The sequence below is a fragment of the Scyliorhinus canicula genome, chromosome 10 (assembly GCF_902713615.1).
Source record: "Scyliorhinus canicula chromosome 10, sScyCan1.1, whole genome shotgun sequence".
Taxonomy (NCBI): domain Eukaryota; kingdom Metazoa; phylum Chordata; class Chondrichthyes; order Carcharhiniformes; family Scyliorhinidae; genus Scyliorhinus; species Scyliorhinus canicula.
In genome coordinates, this window is record NC_052155.1 from 150838362 (window position 1) to 150859772 (window position 21411).

At 48.9% G+C, this 21411-nt stretch overlaps 1 protein-coding gene across 36 annotated transcripts in view; it reads left to right on the forward strand.

Annotated features, from left to right (window-relative positions):
• Positions 1 to 21411, forward strand: part of clasp2 (cytoplasmic linker associated protein 2) — a 582371-nt gene that overhangs the window by 310832 nt on the left and 250128 nt on the right. For all 36 annotated transcript variants that reach the window (XM_038809903.1, XM_038809905.1, XM_038809907.1 and 33 more), the window contains 2 exons: positions 3645 to 3694; positions 19023 to 19187. In XM_038809903.1, coding sequence (XP_038665831.1) covers positions 3645 to 3694; positions 19023 to 19187 — 215 coding nt within the window. The remainder of the gene's footprint in view (positions 1 to 3644; positions 3695 to 19022; positions 19188 to 21411) is intronic.

Here is a 21411-nt window from a genome sequence, read left to right on the forward strand (position 1 = left end):
CATACGACTTAAAAACAAAACCTTTATCAGAAGCACATCAGGTTAAAGTCACTACTGAAAACATTTATAATTCTGAATTCACCAAATGATTAAGAGATAGTCTTTTTATGGCAGAGAGAACAGCAGTACACCTGCTTGGTCTGGCTTCAGCTCCAACACTGAAAACAAAACTAAAACGCACCCTGCAGCAAACAGCCTAAAATGAAAGTAAAAAGCTGACAGACAGCCCAGCTCCACCCACTCTCTGACATCACTGCAGTAATAAACACCCATTTCTTAAAGGTACTCTCACATGACAGACCACATCTGGAATACTCTGTACAGTATTGGTCACCTTATTTACAGAAGGATGTAAAAATGCATTCGAAGCAGTTCAGAGAAGGTTTATCAGACTAATAACTGGAATGGCTGGATTGTCATATGAAGAAAGGTTAGACTAGACTAGGCTGGTTTTCAGCTGAAGTTTAGAAGAGAAAGAGACAGTTTGATTGAAGCCTTTAACATCCTGAGTGGTTTTGACCAGGTGGATGTGGAGAGGATGTTTCCTCTTGTGAGAGAATCTAGAACTGAGGGTCACTGTTTAAAAATAAGCTTTCGCCAATTTAAAGCCGAGATGCGGCAAAAAAATATTCTCTAAGGGCTGAGTCTTTAGAACTCTTCCTGAAAAGGCTGTGGAAAAAGAACCTTTGAATATTTTGCAGGCAAGGGTGGATAGATTTTTGATAGGCAAGGTGGTGGTAAGGTATCGGGGGTAGAGGGATGCAGATTTGAGGTTACTATCAGACTTATTAAATGGTGGCACAGGTTCGAGGGACTGAATGTCCTACTTCTCCTTATTTGTATGTTCTATTTAAAATGATGTTTTTCACAGGTATTTTCTGATTCATTTTATAGTTTAAAGAAATGTTTTTTATAAAAATTGAACACTGCCTAATTATTTAATTTTTCTTCTGTTGGTTTTGGTTACTGAAATTTGTTAAAACTGTCTATGTTGATAAATATGCTAACATTGCACTAAATCTTTGGCTTCTTTTCTCCTTATGCATGTGAGTAAAGTACTGGCTGGCTCGCAGTTCCTAGTTTGGCAGCACGGTAGCATTGTGGATAGCACAATGGCTTCACAGCACCAGGGTTCCAGGTTCGATTCCGGCTTGGATCACTGTCTGTGCGGAGTCTGCACATCCTCCCCGTGTGTGCGTGGGTTTCCTCCGCGTGCTCCGGTTTCCTCCCACAGTCCAAAGATGTGCAGGTCAGGTGGATTGGCCATGATAAATTGCCCTTAGTGTCCACAAATTGCCCTTAGTGTCCAAAATTGCTGTCAGTGTGTTGGGCGGGGTCACTGGGTTGTGGGGATAGGGTGGAGGTGTTGACCTTGGGTAGGGTGCTCTTTCCAAGAGCCGGTGCAGACTCGATGGGCCGAATGGCCTCCTTCTGCACTGTAAAGTCTTTGAAAAAGTGATCTATTTCCATCAATTTAAAAATGAACAAAATCTTCATGGTTAAATGCCTTGAAGCAGTAAAATATAGGCAAGAACATGTGAAGAGGACACTCAATGGAGCACATACCGCCTCCAAATTAACTGAACAATATTACATCCATCACAAGCACGATGGGCTGAAGGGCCTCTTTCCATCTATGCTTTAAAACACTTTGGCTCTCTGACAATTGTGCAGCTCTGCCTTGGGGCTTTTACCTGCTTAGTTGGTGCTCTGTAACTTCAAAGCAGAAAATAACTTTTTATTAAGAGCTCCCACCTCATGAAATGAAATGAAAATGAAAATCGCTTATTGTCACAAGTAGGCTTCAAATGAAGTTACTGTGAAAGGCCCCTTGACATTCCAGCGCCTGTTCGGGGAGGCTGGTACGGGAATTGAACCATGCTGCTGGCCTGCCTTGGTCTGCTTTAAAAGCCAATGCACATTCAATAACCTGCTCTGAAAACTGCGAACATCTTGACAGTTGTAATAAATTTCACCACAGAACCTGAGGCTGTCCACAACATGCTTAAACAAAAAGTCAGTTTTCCCTAACCCCCAATGTTAACAAATTCTCAAAAAAAAATTCTGGATCCAGACCTAAATACTTGCCAAAAGCTCTTCCTTGAGCCGTATCCTTCTGTGTACCAAGTTTGTTGGAATCTGCCCGATAGTTTTTGAGTAAGGCTGCCTGTCTGTCTGTCAACAATACAATGAATGAAAATATTACTTCCACCCTAACTAGCAGAGTTTAGGCCCTCAGTATTGAAGTTGTTCAGGAAGTTGTGGATGAGTCAGGGCACAAGCTGATGGAGAAGTAATGGTTGGACCTTTCATTCAAAAGTGACCTGAAGCGGTTTTGTTGCTGATATCCTACTCCCTGTGTTCCCTCTCCCCTTCCCCAACCAGGCTGTTAGAATTTAAATCCCGTTTCTCTCAATTTTGGCAAATTCCTGAAATCCCCTTCACTGCCAGACACTGCCCATCCTCAGTTTTCCGGAACCTCAGGACACCCAAATCGCAGGTTCGGCACCCTTTCTCATTGTGACATGTGCTTTGACCCAATATTCCCTTGTTGTTAAGTTCTGAAGGAGCGATCACACGGGAGCATAAGGGAAAATAACACAAGTTTAATGAGTATGTACATTCATTATACATCCATTCCCAAAGAGACTTCCATACATTGGCCCACACCGGGGTCAGGGTGTTTACATCCGAGTTGATCCCGCCTATTGAGGGAAGCCCTGCTCCTAGCGGGGAAGTTCATACTTTGAGGGTCACGGGGAACCTGATGGGTCTGGTCCCGGGACTCTTGTGCACGTTATAACACTCCCAAGAGACATTCCTCCCCAGTGACTTCCAAATCTCCCAAATTCCCCTCCTAATTATCTTTTGGACCTTCCACTCGACTAGTCCTGGAACCCTGGAATGTCTCCATCCCTCAAAATACCGTTCAACCCTCAGATCCCATCTCAGCATTGCCAGAATGCTGAAGAACACCAATTTGAGATTATTGGGGAGAAATGAACAGTGTCACACAATTCAATCCCTGAAAGTTGGAATTCTGAAATCTGCTGTAATCAAAATGGAATTTCATTTATTCAGCTTTGTGACAATCTAGCAACCATCACAAATCAGTGAAAACAATGGGTTAACAGAGGATAGCACAGTGATTAGCACTGTTGCTTCACAGCGCCAGGGGCGCAGGTTGGATTCTCGGCTTGGCTCACTATCTGTGCGAATTCTGCACGTTCTCCCCGTGTCTGTGTGGCCTTCTTCTGTGTGCTCCGGTTTCCTCCCACAAGTCCCAAAAGACGTGGATGTTCGGTGAATTGGACATTCTGAATTCTCTCTGTGTACCCGAACAGGCGCTGGAGTGTGGTGACTAGGGGTTTTTCACAGTAACTTCATTGCAGTGTTAATGTAAGCCTACTTGTGACAGTAATAAAGATTATAAGCCGAGAGTTTATGATGAAAAAATCATTTTATGCTAATATGTCAAAGATACAGGTCATAAGACATTGGTTAGCTAATGGAAATTATTGTAATTTTATTTTTCAAGGTGTTTAAGAGAATAATGTATTTTGAGGTGCAGGGGACATGAGGCAAACATTATTTTTTTGTGTTCCCTGTCTGGATTGATGTAAGCTATTTTTGTTTCTTTCCAGTCGTGCCTTTCCTGCTAAATGGTCAGTCGTCAGTGGAGGTGCATCAAGAGGTTAGTCTTGTGTTTAAAAATTCAGAAATAAATTTATTGAATGTAGATTGTGAACAGTGTTGAACCCCCAGCCTTATCATTTTTATTTGTGCATATTGTGCAATTTGATCTCTTACATCCTAGCTTGGAGAAGGGGACATTATTGTGTTAGCATAACTTAAATATTTGTTATGTTTGCTTTGTTGATCCACATAACTGTACTTCATTTGCCTCCTTCGGGATAGGGTGGAGGTGTGGGCTTAAATGGGGTGCTATTTCCAAAAGCCGATGTATACTCGATGGCCTCCTTCTGCACTGAAAATTCCATGATTCTATAGCACCATTAATTTACACCAGTGGCCTATTAAAGTAACTGGGGCGGGATTCTCCTCCAGCAATGCTGGATTCATGAAGCATGATCAGGCAAAGAAACGCCCGTCAGCCGAAAATAGAGGCCGGTGCCGGGAATGCTAGTCCGCTGCCTCAAATGCATTCTACATGGCACGTACAGCTTTGGCATATCAATAACTAGCCCAGCCCGGTATTCTCCAGACCTCCCTTCAATGCTCCACCTCCTCCACAAGGAATTCGGCTCACTTGTGGTATTGGGCGGGGGGGTGGGGGGCTGCTGTGGTGCAGGGATGTGGTGCGGAGGGCAGAGTGCCGGGGGTACGGCTGGAGGTGGGGCAGGCCCGCGCTACCGCGTAGCCCATTGGACCTGTTGGGCACCATGTGAATATATCTGCCTTTCAACCCCTACACACAATGCATAGAACATAGAACATAGAACATAGAACAGTACAGCACAGAACAGGCCCTTCGGCCCTCGATGTTGTGCCGAGCAATGATCAACCCACGTAACCCGTAACCCAACAATCCCCCCATTAACCTTACACTACGGGCAATTTAGCATGGCCAATCCACCTAACCTGCACATCTTTGGACTGTGGGAGGAAACCGGAGCACCCGGAGGAAACCCACGCACACACGGGGAGGACGTGCAGACTCCACACAGACAGTGACCCAGCCGGGAATCGAACCTGGGACCCTGGAGCTGTGAAGCATTGATGCTAACCACCATGCTACCGTGAGGCCCGGAATCTTTGAATCCAACCAGGAATGGTTGGCATCTGCCTTGCCACTGCAGCCCTGGGGGATGCATTGTGGCTGTACGAGCAGGGTCTGCTCTGGGATAGCCCTGCAGCAGCGGCGCTTGCCCCATAGAAACAGGAACCAGTTGGTGAGGATGGAAAGCCGGCTACCCAACAGGCACAGGAGGATGGGAAGGAGGTGCCGCATTGGGTCTCGTGTGTACTGGCAGTGCCTGTCCTTTGAGGACCTGCTGGAACAGGCGCATCGTCGAAAGCTCTGAATAGGGATCCGTATGGTCTTTGCCGGATCACGCTGTGCCTGGAACTATGAGGTTATGGGGGAGGACACCGACTCCCGGTGGCCGTCAAGGTGACAGTTGCCTGAACATTTTTGCAACCGGGTCCTTCAAGGTGTCTGGGATCTTGCCAACCTCGGTGCACAGGTGCATCCGCGTCATCACAGAGGCCCTGTATGCCCGCTCGGCACAATAAGTCAACTTCAATGTGGACCAAGCCCACCAGGTTTCCCTGGTCAGCGGGGTGCACCGCCAATGCCAGGATGCCCCAGGTACAGGGGGTGATCGATGGGTCACATGTCCCCCTACGAGCACTGGTGAATGAGGGATGGCCTTTACAAACCGAAAGGGGTTCCACTCCATGAACGCGCAGCTGGTGTGTGACATTATGCATGTCTGAGCCCGATATCCAGGCAGCGTGCCTGATGCCTTCATCCTGTACACGCAACGATTCCTGACACCTTTGACATGTGTCCCCCCTGGGTGAGGGGTAGGCCCTTGGGTGACAGGATGTAGGACCGCTCTGGAGGGGCCCATCAGTATTCCGCTAGGAGAATCTTTCACATCGTGGTGGCCTGCAGCGTCCTACACAACATCGAGCAGCTGAGGGGCGCCATGCTGGAGGAGGGGGATTAATGCAAGGCGTCGTCCGATGAGGATGCAGAGAAGGGCCAGGATGGGCAGGGCATGGGGCCCAGGCATCCGCAAAAGGTCAAACAACGTGTGCGCCATGGATGCCGCACGGGGGCTGATCTCATCGCTTCCTGGTTCACCGACTAGGGGGAACTGCCGACAACAGCTCAAATATACTCCCCACCCGCCACCCTCCCTCAGCTCCTGCGACCCCCCTGCGTGATTCCTACTGCCTTAGTACGGGATGCGGGCCCAGGGTTGCCAGTATCAGTGGGTCTGGTCCACGGGATGGAGGAGGATGAGCTCTGTGATGAGCTCTGGGACTCCACATCGTTCAACAACGTCTGTGACTCCTTCCCCCGATAGCAGTTTCCATCGTCCGAGTGGGGGGGGTACCAGGGCGGTGGAAAGCTCCACCGTCCGGGTGGGGGGTACCAGTGCGGGGGCACCCATCCACAGCAAGCCTAGCACACCCCAGCCCATCCCTCACACCCTTCTGACAGCACCGAGGCAGGCTGGAACGTTTGCGAACAGGGCTGGGATTCTCCCCTACCCGGTGGGGCGGGGGGTCCCAGCGTGTCGGAGTGGCGTGAACCACTCCGGCGTTGGGCCGTCCCAAAGGTGTGGAATTCTCCGCACCTTTAGGGGCCAAGCCCTCACATGAGGGGCTAGGCCCGCGCTGGAGTGGTTCCCACTCCGCCGGCTGGCGTGAACGGTCTTTGGCGCCACACCAGCCGGGGCCCAAAGGACTTTGCCAGCCGGCGTCAGTCCGCGCATGCGCCGGTGTGTCAGCGGCTGTTGACGTTATACCGCCGCATGCGCAGGGGAGGGGGTCTCTTCCGCCTCCGCCATGGTGAAGGCCATGGCAAGGGCGAAAGAAAAAGAGTGCCCCCACGGCACAGGCCCGCCCGCCGATCGGTAGGCCCCGTGGGGGCACCCCCGGGGTCAGATCGCCCCGGGCGCGGCAACCCCCCCCAGGCCCCCGGAGCCCGCCCGCGCCGCCAATCCTGCCGGTAAGAGAGGCGGTTTAAACCACGCCGGCTGGAGAGGCCTGTCAGTGGCGGGACTTCGGCCCATCGTGGGCCGGAGAATCGCCGCAGCAGGCCCGCCGACCGAAGCGGGGGGCCCGCCGTTCGGCGCGGCGCAATTCCCGCCCCCGCCGAATCTCTGGGTGGGGGGGGGATTGACGCCGGCCCCGGGCGATTCTCCGACCCCCCGGGAGGCCGGAGAATTCCTCCCCAGGTGTTAATTGAGCACAGATAAACAAAGGAGAAACATTTGTTGTAATGCTCAAGGGAAAGGTGTTGGATCAAGCTCCAAATACACATATAAATATAGCCCAAAAGTCTGAATGCAGTTTGTTATTCCTGGGCTCCCAAAACCTTCTCCAAATGGGCCTTCTCCAGAACACACATTCAGACAAATGCACAAGATTTAGCATGGACCAAATCCTGATGGACCACGTTATAAATTTCCCAATCAACATAATAATAATAATCGTTTATTGTCACAAGTAGGCTTCAATGAAGTTACTGTGAAAAGTCCCTAGTCACCACATTCCAGCGCCTGTTTGGGGAGGCCAGTATGGGAATTGAATCTGCGCTGCTTTCCTTGTTCTGCATTACAAGCCAGCTGTTTAGCCCACTGTGCTAATCCAGCCCCTCATATGTTGGCAAAACGCAGTGCTAAAATAATCACTGCAGGGTCTTTGCAAAAACTTGTATAGACTGTTTTACTCAGCTCATCTCGTGCAATGAGAAATCTACTATAGAAGAAATTAACTATTTTGTAAAAGTACATTTATGGGATAGGAGTGTCGCTAGCTTGGCCAACATTTATTGCCCGTCCCTAGTTGCTCTTGAGAAGGTGGGGGTGAGCTGCCTTCTTGAAACACTGCAGTTCTGAAGGGGTAGGTATACCCACAGTGCTGTTAAGGAGAAAATTCCAGAATTTTGACCCAGTGACAGTGAAGAAATGACGATCGATTCCAAGTCAAGATGGTAAGTGACTTGGAGGGGAACCTCCAGCTGGCGGTGTTCCCAGGTATCTGCAGCCCTTGTCCTTCTGGCTGCTGGTGGCCATGGGTTTGGAAGGTGTTGCGTAAGGAATCTTGATGAGTTCCTGCAGTGCATCTTCATAGAATTTACAGTGCAGAAGGAGGCCATTCAGCCCATCGAGTCTGCACCGGCTCTTGGAAAGAACACCCTTCCCAATATCAACAACTCCACCCTATCCCCATAACCCAGTAACCCCACCCAACACTAAGGGCAATTTTGGACACGTAGAGCAATTTATCATGGCCAATCCACCTAACCTGCACATCTTTGGACTGTGGGAGGAAACAGGAGCACCTGGAGGAAACCCACGGACACACGGGGAGGATGTGCAAACTCCGCACAGACAGTGACCCAAGCCGGAATCGAACCTGGCACCCTGGAGCTGTGAAGCGATTGTGCTATCCACAATGCTACCGTGCTGCCCCCCTATCTTGTAGATAGTACACACTACTGCCACTGTTGCTCTATGGTGGAGGAATTAAATGTTTGTGGAAGGGATAGTGGTCAAGCAAGCTGCTTTATCCTGGATGGTGTTGAGCTTCTGGAGTGTTGTTGCAGCCGTACTCATCTCGGCAAGTGGAGAGTATTGCATCACTCTCTTGACTTGTGTCTTGGAGGGGGTGGACAGGCTTTGGGGAATCAGAAGGTGAGTTACTCGTCACAGGATTCCTCGCCTCTGACTTGCTCTTGTAGCCACAGTATGTGACTAGTCCAGTTAAGTTTGTAGTCAATGGAGGGGGCAGCACAGTGGCGCAGTGGTTAGCATTGCTGCCTGACGGCACCGAAGTCCCAGGTTCGATCCCTGCCCTGGGTCACTGTCCATGTGGAGTTTGCACATTCTCCTCATGTTTGCATGGGTTTCGCCCCCACAACCCAAAGATGTGCAAGGTAGATGGATTGGCCATGCTAAATTGCCCCTTTAATAGGAAAAATGAATTGGGTACTCTAAATTTTTTTTAAAAGTTTTTAGTCAATAGTAACCCACAGGATGTTGATAGTAGAGGATTCAGCAAAGGTAATGCCATTGAACTTTAAGGGGCGAAGGTTCGATCCTCTCTTGTTGAAGATGGTCATTGCCTAGCACTTGTGTGGCACGAGTGTTACTTGCTGTGAGTCTGTAGATTGTGGGTCACTCGCAAGTCAATTTCTTGGCCAATGAATTGACATGCTATCAAGCTTATGGAACACTCTCATCACATTCACTGGCCATTTTCCAACGTGTTCTGTCCAAAACAAAATTGTAGGCTACAATACTCTACTGAAACAAACATAGGAACAGGAGTTGGCCATTCAGGCCTCCAGCCTGTGCTGGTCCTCGGTGAAAGTACGGCTAACCTGTAGTTTAGCTCCATCCCACCTGCCTTGGCATCATGTTTATTTTTACCCTTTTCAACATAAATCTTTTGATCTCTTACTTAAAATATTAATTGAGCTTAACACTTCTAACACTCTACATGAAGCATATTACCTACCTTCTTTTCTGAATGGCCTGGCTCTGATTTAAGATTAGCTTTTCTTTTTTTTAAAACATTTTATTAAGGTATTTGTAATTTTATAATAATAACAGTAACAACAACAGTAAACAATGCAAATCCAAATGTAAACATATTACATAAATCATCTCCACCCCTAACAAGTCCCTCCTACCTTAAACAGAAAATAACCTAACTTCTCCCGCCCCCACCCTCTCTAAATTTTTTGCCTCTGCTGACAGTTAATTTTCCCCGAAGAAGTCGACAAACGGCTGCCACCTCCAGGCGAACCCTAGTATTGACCCTCTTAGGGCGAACTTGATTTTCTCAAGACTGAGAAACCCAGCCATGTCGCTAACCCAGGTCTCCGATGTTGGGGGTTTTGAGTCCCTCCACACTAGCAGTATCCGTCTCCGGGCTACCAGGGAGGCAAAGGCCAAGACGTCAGCCTCTCTCGCCCTCTGGATGCCCGGATCTTCCGACACTCCAAAAATCGCCACCTCTGGACTCGGCACCACCTGTACTTTTAGTACCATGGACGTGACATCTGCAAAACCCTGCCAGAATCCCCTGAGCTTCGGGCATGCCCAAAACATATGTACATGATTTGCTGGCCCCCTCGCACTCTTGTCCGCTACCCCAAAAAAACTTGCTCATCCGGGCCACTGTCACGTGTGCCCGGTGAACTACCTTAAATTGTATCAGGCTGTGCCTGGCACATGATGAGGACGTATTGACTCTACTCAAGACATTTGCCCACAGACCTGCCTCTATCCCTCCCCCAAACTCATCTTCCCATTTGCCCTTTACCTCCTCTCTTAGAGTTACCTCCGACTCCATGAGTTCTTTATAGATATCCGATACCTTTCCCTCTCCCTCCCCCGTTCTAGAAACTACCCTGTCCTGTATCCCCCATGGCGGTAGGAGCGGAAAGGTCGAAACCTTCGCAAAAAGTCCTGTGCCTGCAGATACCTGAATCTGTTTCCTGCTGGGAATTAAAATTTCTCCTCTAAATCCTTCAAACAGGGGAAGCTCCCATCTATGAATAAATCCCCCATCCTCTCAATCACTGCTCTCTGCCACCTCCGAAACCCCCTCTTCCCCCCCCCCTCCCCCATCGAACCTTCCCGGTACAAACCGATGATTGTTACAAATTGGAGCCCAGACCAATGCTCCCTCCACTCATATGCTTCCTCCACTGCCCCCAGTCTTCTATCCTTGAGGCCAAGATTTTAGCCAACAGTTTAGCATCAACATTCAATCGGGAGATTTGCCTGTATGACCCGCATAACTCTGGGTCCTTCTCCCGCTTTAGGATCAGTGAGATCGTTGGGGAAAGGACACCCCGCTTCCTTGCCTCATTAAATGCCCTCACCAGCAGCGGGCCCAGCATTTCAGAAAACTTCTTGTAAAATTCCACTGGGTAGCCGTCCAGTCCTGGGGTCTTACCCAACTACATAGCCTCCAGCCCCTCTTCTATTTCAATCGGGGCTCTCAACCCTTCCTCCACTTTATGAGACTTCAACTCACCCAGGAACTGCCTCAACCCCAGCTGGGGGTTCCAACTCGTATAATCGGCTATTAAACTCCTTAAACACCCCATTCGCCCCTGCTGGGTCCAAGACCGTGTTCCCTCCTCTGTCCTGCACTCTTCCTATCTCCCTGGCCACCTCCCTTTTCCTCAGCTGGTGTGCAAGCATCCTGCTGGCCTTTTCTCCATACTTGTACATCGCCCCCCTCGCCTTACTCAATTGCTCCACTGCCTTCCCTGTAGATAACAGACCAAACGCCATCTGTAGCCTCTGCCGCTCCTTCAATAACCCTGCCTCCGGGACCTCCAAATATCTCCTGTCGACCTGGAGTATTTCCCCAACCAGCCTATCTATCTTTGCTCACTCCACCTTTTCCCTATGTGCCCGTATTGAGATTAGCTCCACCCTAACCACTGCCTTCAGCTCTTCCCAAATCGTTGCTGCCGAGACTTCCTCTGTGTCATTTATTTCCAGATAGTTCTGGATGGACTCCCTCATCCCCTAACAGCCCCACGCCCAATCTCCATTGCGGGCGCTGACCGCCCTCCTTGCTCACCCGTAAATCCACACAATGTGGGGCATGATCCGACACAACAATCGCCGAGTACTCAGTATCAGCCATTCCCGCCAGAAAAGCCCTGTTCAAAATAAAAAAATCGATCCGGGAGTACACTTTGTGCACATGGGAGAAAAAAGAAAACTCCTTCACTCTTGCCCATCCGAACCTCCATGGCACTACCCCCACCATCTGCTCCATGAACCCCTTTAGTTCCTTCGCCATGGCTGGCACCCTCTCTGTCCTTGACCTCGACCGGTCCAACCTTGGATTAATGACCGTATTAGTCTCCCCCCCCCCCCCCCCCCCCCAAACCCCCAACCCACCCACCCAATGATCAGCTTATGCAAAGCTAGGTCCGGGATCTTCCCTAACACCCGTCATGAATTCCACATCGTCCCAGTTTGGTGCGTATATATTCACAAGCACCACCGGCATCCCCTCCAGCTTCCCACTCACCATGATGTACCTAACACCCCCCCCCCCCCCCCCCCCCCCCCCCCCCGCGTCCACCACTATTGTCCCTGTCTCAAATGCCACCCGTTTGTTGATCAGGATCTCGACTCCCCTAGTCTTAGAGTCCAACCCCGAATGAAACACTTGGCCGACTCACCCGTTCCTCAATCTGGTCTGATCTATTGCCCTCAGGTGTGTCTCCTGCTGCAATGCCAAATCCGCCTACAATCCCTTCAAATGCACGAACATGTGAGCCCTCTTAACCGGCCCATTCAGCCCTCCAGCTCGCGTCCCTCGCCACCGTAGGCCCACCCTCGAGCATCCACCGTCCTACACACATATCAATCCCCAGTAAACACACAGAAGAAAAAAGACCCCTCCCCCACTGGAACAAAGTTAACTTACAGATCTGAGTAACGGCCCAAAAATTGTTACCGAAGGCACTGCATGTACAGTTCAAAACAAAAAGAACTTTTACAGAATTGATGCAGCAATACCCTCCCCCAAGGTTCAGTGTCCTCAAACACCTGCTAGCTTTTTATCTTTGACAAAATCTATCGCCTCATCCGAACATTCTAAGTAATGTTCTTGACCCTCATAGGTAACCCCAAGAGCGCTGGATATAACATTCCAAACTTCACCGCCTTCTTGAAGAGGGCCGATTTTACCCTATTAAATCCAGCTCATCTCTTTGGCCAGTTCCGCACCCAGGTCCTGGTAGATGCGCAACTCACAGTTTTCCCACTTGCAGCTCCATGTCTGCTTGGCCCACCGCAAAATCTGTTCCTTGTCCAGCAACTGATGCATTCACATCACCATCGCCCTCGGCACTTCATTCACTTGCAACTTCTTCGCAAGCGCTCTATGCGCTCAGTCCACTTGCAAGGGTCGAGTAAACCCCAACCCCCCATCAACTTTTCCAGCATACTTATCACATATGCTCTTCCATCCGATCCTACGCTGCCCTCCGGGAGGCCGCTGATTCTCAGGTTCTGTCTCCGTGACCTGTTCTCCAGGTCCTCCACCTTCTCATGCAGCCTTTTCTGGTGGCCCCTCATCAGCCCCACCTCCACCTCCAATGCAGTTAAAAATGGTCCTCGTGCTCGGCCACCTTCTTCTCCACCTTCTGGATTGCCAGTCCGTGGGCTTCCAGCCCCTGTTCCACCCGATAGATCTGGTCTAACTCTTCCTTTTGCTTGACAAAGCTCTCCTGAATGAACTCCACCAGCTGTACCGTTAACCACTGTGCCACCAAACCGGGATCATGCCCCTCCGCAATGCTTTCCCATGCTGCAGGTTCTGCACTCGCCGCCTTTTCTCGACTATTTCTTTTTATGCGACAACTTATGGTCCATTTCTCCATATACTGGTGGGGGATTTCTCCTCACTGTCTCACTCTTCACCAATTTCTCCAATAAAATCCCGAAAAATTCGGGTGAAAAGGTCCAAAAGGTCTGTCACGAGTGGGAGCTACCAAATAGGTGACTTCTCACTCCATGGCCGCCACCGTAAGTCAAGCTTAGGCTTTCTTGTTCTACATTCCCACACAAGCGAAAAATGTTTGTCTACATTTTAAAAATCGTGAAAACATCAATCGAAGCTCCCTTTAACCTTCTATATTCTGGAGAATTCAGTCCTCCTTTATATAATATCTCCTCACCATCTATTCCTTGGAACCCTGGCAACATTAGAACATAGAACATAGAACAGTACAGCACAGAACAGGCCCTTCGGCCCTCAATGTTGTGCCGAGCCATGATCACCCTACTCAAACCCACATATCCACCCTATACCCGTAGCCCAACAACAACCCCCCCCCCCCCCCCCCCCCCCTCCTTAACCTTACATTTATTAGGACACTACGGGCACTACGGGTGATCCATCCATTTTCAGTTTCTTCAGATCCTTCTTCTCAGTGATAGCCATTTCACTCACCTCGGAGTATTTCGCCCCTACTACCCCTGGAAGCACCAATTTTCCCACTATGCTGCATTATTCCAGTTCAGGGCATATGTATTCACAAGTAACACTGGTGCCCTTTCCAGGACACTGCTGACCGTTCCATACCATCCCCCCGTTGTCCTCGTACGAAATAGTATGGCCCTTGTGCCATAGCACGCTTGGCAAATCTGTCCCATCCAATTTTTTCTTACCCTCAGTCGGTCCTTCGCCCTCAGGTGCGTCTCTTGGAGGAAGGCTATGTCAGCACTCAGGCTTTTCGGGTGGGCAAACACTCTGGATCATTTCGCCGGGCCGTTAAGTCCCCCAAGGTTCCAGGTGACTGTGCTGTTGGGGTCTTTCTGTGTCTCCCCGCCACCACCCCCTCCCTCCAGCAGGTGTAGTCATACTCACCATGTGGATGTGCCCCTGTACTCTGGGGTTTCCTTTTGTTTAGGGGCCATCAAAGATGGCACCGCTGACTTTTTTGTTCCAGCTGCTTCCATGTGCAACCTGTTGTAATTGGCATTCTACCCTCCCCTCCCACCACCTAGTTCTCGATCGATCCACTAGAGCCCCTCCACCTCCTCCCTTCCCTGTGCCCACCCCCAAGGCATGCCGTTGTTAGTAAATGAAGGAACTGTCATTGGTCCATGTGCATCCATTACTGTAGCTGTTTTCCCAGCCCTTGGAGAAATCTGCCTTTCCGGGCGCGGAGAAATAGCCGTCCCTGTTTTTTGTAATAAAATATATTTTATTACAAACATCTATCAAAACAGATTACAGCGAACAAACACCCCGGGAAACATGCTCCCCAACAATCAACTATACAGTCTGCATAGATTTTTCCCCTTTTTCACCCCCCCCCCTCGTGAAGAACAGCCCCTCAACCACAGTCACAAACATGCCCCACCTTTCCTCAAACTCTATCCTGAAGAGCTCCTTAACTCATACTTAATCTTCTCTAAATCGCAGGAAGTCGTGCAGGTCACCCAACCAAGCTGCTACCCTCGGTGGCGATGCCGACCGCCACTCCAGCAAAATTTGGCGCCGTGCAATCAGAGAAGCGAAGGCCAAGACATTGGCCTTCCTCCTCTCCATGAGCTCCAACTTCTCGGAGACCCCAAATATCGCCACCAAAGGATCCGGGTCCACCTTCTCCTCCACTATCCTGGCTAAGACCGCGAACACTCCCGCATAGAACCTTGCTTATTTTTTGCAACCCCAAAACAGGTGCGCATAATTCGCTGGCCCCCACCCACACCTCTCACACTCATCTGCTACCCCCTGAAAGAACCCACTCATTCTCGCCCGAGTCATATGCACCCTTTGCACCACCTTCAACTGCATCAGGCTCATCCTTGCACATAGGGGCTGGTTTAGCACAGGGCTAAAGAGCTGGCTTTTAAAGCAGACCAAGGCAGTCCAGCAGCACGGTTCAATTCTCGTACCAGCCTCCCCGAACAGACGCCGGAATGTGGTGTCTAGGGGTTTTTCACAGTAACTTCATTTGAAGCCTACTTGTGACAATAAGCGAGTTTCATTTCATTTCATTTTCATAAGGCGGTCCCTTTTACCCTACGCAGTGCCTCACTCCATGCTCCCCAATTGATCTCCCGTCCCAACTCCGCTTCCCATTTCTCCTTGATCTTCATCACCCATCTCGCCTTCCTGCTCCCATAGCCACTTGTATATATCCCCAATTCTTCCCTCCCCTTCCACATCCGGAAGCAGCAGTCGCTCCAGCAGGGTGTAGCCCGGCAACCTAGGGAACCCCCTCCAGACGTTTCCCGCAAAGTCCCTAACCTGCAGATACCTGAACTCACTCCTCCTCGGCAGCTCTACCCTCTCTCTTAACTCCACCAGACTGGCCAACCCTTCATCCAAATACAGATCCCTCATCTTGAGCAGCCCCACTTCCCTCCACCGCCTGTATACACTATCCATTCCCCCAACTAAAACTCATGATTCTCCAACAATGGCATAAGCACCGACTTCCCGTCCACCCTAAAATGCCTCCTCAACTGATAGTGTTCCCTATTTTTATAGGATACCCAAAGTCTTACTGGGTACCTTGATGCGGAGTAGAGCTGTGTTGGCTACACTGAACTCGGCCCGGTGCTTGGCCAGGTCAGCTCCGATGTCTTGATGAATGCAGATAGTGTGCCCTTCGTACTTGCAGGATCGCGTGTTCCTTGCCCAGTTCAAGATCCAGTCCTGGTCCTGGAATCGGTGGAGCTGGGGGTTAAATTTCCCTTGAAGTTCCCATGCCTCAGGCCTCTGCCAGAGTAACCTGTGGGCCCTGGCCACTTCCAGGGGCTTGGGGACTTTTTCTTCCCCCGACCAGTTATCCTAACATCTGTAGTCCATTCGTTTTCTACCCTTTGTGCTGTCTGGCAGCCCAACAATCCAAAGTTTCATACAACATAGAACTGTACAGCACAGTACAGGCTCTTTGGCCCACGATGTTGTGCCGAACTAGTCTGAAACTAAGATCAAATCAACCTACTCCCCATCTGGTGATGAGACCGGTTTTCCTGGTCTTTCATCTTTCCTTTGGGTGCTCCCTGGGCTGCAACCAACCTCACCACCTCTGTTTCAAGTGAATGAACCAATCACTGTGGTCTGTGGTCACCTTCTCTAACTCCCACACCTTCCCCTCCTGCATCTCCAGTCGCCATTCCATCCTCTCCCGCATCTCCTTGAAGGATTCCAAGGCGTCTGCTACCAGCAACTTCACCGTTAGAACATAGAACATAGAACAATACAGCACAGAACAGGCCCTTCGGCCCTCAATGTTGTGCCGAGCCATGATCACCCTACTCAAACCCACATATCCACCCTATACCCGTAGCCCAACAACCCCCCCCCCCTTAACCTTACATTTATTAGGACACTACGGGCAATTTAGCATGGCCAATCCACCTAACCCGCACATCTTTGGACTGTGGGAGGAAACCGGAGCACCCGGAGGAAACCCACGCACACAGGGGGAGGACGTGCAGACTCCACACAGACAGTGACCCAGCCGGGAATCGAACCTGGGACCCTGGAGCTGTGAAGCATTTATGCTAACCACCATGCTACCCTGCTGCCCCATTCTGGTGAATCTCTGCTGCACACCTTCAAAGACCCATATAACCATATAGGGCTTAACGAAGGCTTTTGTGAAACTGCAGCAAAACATCACACAAAGACTTGTGGACCCCAAAATCTTTTTGGATCTCTATTGTCCTTGCTTCTAACTCATTTGGAAAGCAGCCTGAGTATCCTTTTTTACTCCAGAATGGGTGATCTCATCATAAGCTTTGCTGAAATCCATCTGCCAGAATTTCGGCCCCATAACCTATCAATGTCAATTTGTAATTTTTAGACCCCACCTATACTATGTACCATGTCACTTATTTTTATGTCAACATACTTGAATACATGGTTCTCTTGTGCTATCTAGATTATTAACAAATATAATGAATATTTAAGGCTCTGGCTCAGATCCTTGCAGGATTTCACTCGTCACCTCCGATCAATTGAAGTGCATATCCATTATCCTTAACCTGTCTTCTGCTGGCTAACTAAGTTCCTAACCAGGCCAGTAGATTCCCTTCAATTCCATGAACTTTAACTTCAGCTAACAGTCTATTATGTGAAATGTTATATAATGCCTTCTGGATGTCCACATGAACTACATCACAACATGTGCCATCTGCTGCTCAGTTACTGCCTCAAAAATTGAATTGTTTTTCAGATATGACCTATTCTTTGCAAATCTCTGTACAAGTTTCTTTGATCAGCTCAAAACCTCTCAAGTGCTCCATTACAATGTCCTTAATAATAGATCCCAATAACCCTTCCACAACAGATGTAGACGCATAGGCCTACAATTTCATATTTTTCTCTCACCTTACTTAAGGAGCTGTTTATTCCTTAGATTTGACAACAAGATCTATTACCGCACAATAAATTGCTCCACAATTGTTGATCGCTTTTTGGGTTGCATTTAGACTACATCTAAATGTAAATTTAAATGTCGTTGAAAAGGGTGGCACTGTGACACTGCTGCCTCACTGCACCAGGGACCCGGGTTTGATTCTCGCCTTGAATGACTGTGTGGAGTTTGTACTTTCTCCCTGTGTCTATTTGGGTTTCCTCTGGGTGTCGGGTTTCCTCCCACAGTCCAAAGACGTGCAGGTTCGGTGGGGTTATGGGGATAGGGCAGGGGAGTGGGCCGAGGTAGTGTGCTCTTTCAGAGGGTGGGGGCAGACTTGATGGGCCGAATAACCACCTTCTGCATTGTAGGAATTCTATGATACATCTGCTATTAAAATATCTTTCCGGGCGGCATGTGGCACAGTGGATAGCACTGGGACTGTGGTGCTGAGGACCGGGTTCGAATCCCGGCCCTGGGTCACTGTACATGTGGAGTTTGCACATTCTCCCCATGTGGGTGGGTTTCACCCCTACAATCCAAATATGTGCAGGTTAGGTAGATTGGCCATGCTACATTGCCCCTTAATTGGAGAACAAAATAATTGGGTACTCTAAATTTAAAAAAAAAATCCTTCCATAGCAGAACTATTTTTAAGAGAAAGATGGATCTGAAGTTGTTAAAGCAATACTAGTTGAAAAGATGTACTTCAACAGGAATATCTCTGAAAAGCAGGATTTAAGAGTCCACTCCTTCCTTAGCCAAAAAACTACAAAGTCCAGTTTTGTCTCAGCCGTTTACGTATTTGTGTCCAGCCAAGAGTGTTGCTAGCAAGGCTACGTCAATTGTTCATTCCAAGTTTCCCTGAAAGGACATAATGATTGGAGGACATTTTTCCTGAATAGCTACAGAATTTACAAAGGTGGTTAGGGAGGGAAGCCCAAGTTTTTGATCCATTGACAGTGATGCAACAGTTATGTTTGTCTAAGTCAGGTTGGTATGTGACTTGGAAAGGAGCATGAAGGTTGTGGTCTTCTAATGTGGTCTGCTGCTTAGATCCTTTTGTAGCACCCTAACCACTGACTTGGCTGAAATTATTTGACTCAGCACAGTACGGGCTCTTCAATGTAATTATTCTTCCCACTGCTGTGTAATATGGATTGTTGATTTTGTTTTTCAAATGGGCAGATGGCTATTCCTTTCTGATACAACTATTTAATTATAATTTGAGATCATTCCATTATATTATTATATTTCTGATTGATGTCTACCCTTGATAATTTTATTGTATGATGAATTGTATAATTTTTTTGAGTGCTTTGGAACCAGTATTGCAATTGAACTTTTAGTAACAGTAAATCTCAGAATGGTTCCTTTTCCTTGTTTGTTTCAGGCCCGAGCGCCAAGTCTACAGCTACTCCGGGTGGTTTGCAGCGTTCTAGAAGTGACATAGATGTGAATGCTGCTGCATCTGCAAAATCACGGCATACCACGGGACACACAACAGCGAGCCGCTTAACTGCATCTAACATCCCTGCAGGAGCCTATGCTTCACTTGGTAAGATTTATTCATACAAAGTTTTCTCCAAAGCTTTTTCTTTTTCCCACTGGTAGATAGAAACGTAGAACGCAAAGGTTTATGGCACAGGAGGCCATTTAGTGCATTCTGTCCGAGCCAGTCAAAACAGTCGAACAGCTATCTTGTCTCATCCCACAGTTCTTGGTCTGCAGTCCTATAGGTTCTGGCACCTCAAGTATGTATCCAAATGTGTCTCTGATGCGATGAGGATTTCTACCTCTACCTTTCAGGCAGTGAATTCCAGACCCCAGCTACCCTTTGGGTGAAACAATTACTTCTCAATTCTCTAATCTTTCTACCTAACTGTTCCGTTTGGTGCTGTTCGCCGTTCGGGTCATCGATCTTTCACCCTCCTGGTTCGCCTGCGTCTCTGCCTCGCCTCATGGGGCCGCTGGTCCGTTCGCCCGTTGCTCTTGCCCCTTTCCTTCGCTGCTGCTTCTAACTTCTCGCCGTCCCTCGATCTATTATTCGCAGGCATCCTCTTTTGTGCCTTTTGCGTTCAGGTGGGTTTTAGGAGGCTTTTTGGGCCAAAATCTCCAGTAAATTTACTGTATTGGGTCCAACTGGGAGGAGAGCCACCTGATGTGCGTCCGCTCAGCACATCGCCGCCACCGGAAGTGACTCATGTTAGCCACTATAACTGGGGGGTGAGAATATAGTGAATCGGAAACACGCTGCAACTATACAAAACTGTGGAATGCCTATGTCTCCTGTACTGTTTATTATTAAGAGGCGTATATTGACCTCGAAAAGAGATTCACCAGAATGTTACCAGTACTCCAAAGATAAAATTATGAGGCGAGATTACATAAATTAGGTTTATATTCCCAAGAATTTAGAAGGGGAAGGAGTGACCCGATTGATGTTTTTAGGATTTTGTGAATAATCGATATGGGTAGCTAGAGATAAACATTTGTTCCTGATAGGGAAATCCGGAGTAAAATCTTCATTTAAAAATCATAACTGGTTCATTCAGGAGAGAAATTTGGAAACATGTTTCTTTCATGTAACAGGTGGTAGAAGTGTGGAACTCTATCCCACAAAAAACAGTAGATGCCAACTCAATTTATACATCTGAGGCCAATGTGTTTGTGCTAGACAAAGCTATAAAAGGATATGGAACCAACACAAGTGGAGGGAATTAAGCAGAAAATCAGCTGATCTCATTGAATAGTGGAACAGACTTAAGGGGCTGATTGGCCTATGTATGTTCCTGTGCACAAATGTTTTTTAAAATCCTTTTTTTTTTTTGTTGTTGCTGTTTTTAATTTCTCCCCTTTCCTACTCCCGAGTGCCAGCAGAAAATCATGGGCTGGATTCTCCGTTTTTGGGATGTCCCCACACCGTCGTGAAAACTGTGGTCTTTTACGCCAGAAAAATTGGAGTCAAAAGGCCCTACACTCACAGCTTTGCAGGGGGCTAGCAGGCAGCTGTCGTGGAGCTCGCAGCTCCAGCTGTTGATATTGCCCCCCCCCCCGCACTTCCGGGTCAGTGGCTGCGCATGGCGGCGGCCTCCAGCAGCTGTGCCGTGCTCCATCGTGGACTCAGACCCTGGACTGCGGAAATAGTGCCCCCAATTGGCCGCTCGCCTGACCTGGACCGCCTGCACGAAGAAACCCCAGTCCCAACTGATGCCCTCCCTGCCCTCCGATCGGCTCTCCCCCGACTGTGACGGCCCCGGACTGATTCCGCAGCCGCCACATGGGTATCACAGACGGTGGGACCATGAGTGGTCCACGCCGTCGAGAATGCAGCCTGTCTTGGATGGAGAATAGCGGGGCGGGTGAATAATCGAGGTGGCCGCTTTTCAGGTGGCGGAGAATCGCGGAACTGGAGACGGGCCCGATTTCATGTGGGAAATTGGATTCTCCACCCCGTCGCCGAACACGATTTTGGCGTCCGGGTGCGGAGAATCCAGCCCCATATCGTATCCTGCTGCAACCTCCTGTGCTACCTACTAAGTATGAGAGAACAGCCTAGATTGCTCTGCCCACCATTTTCCTCCTTAGCTTTCTATGATACAACAGTACCTCACCCTTTTTGTACAGCTGATACAGTACATAGAAAATTACAGATCACACGTTTTGATATGGTTTTGGGGTTTCAGTGCATGATGACACATTGCCGTTTTTATTCTTTCTTCAAATTTTGCCAAGAGGGTGAAAAAGTTAATTTATGGCACCAACATAATAGGATGTAATGT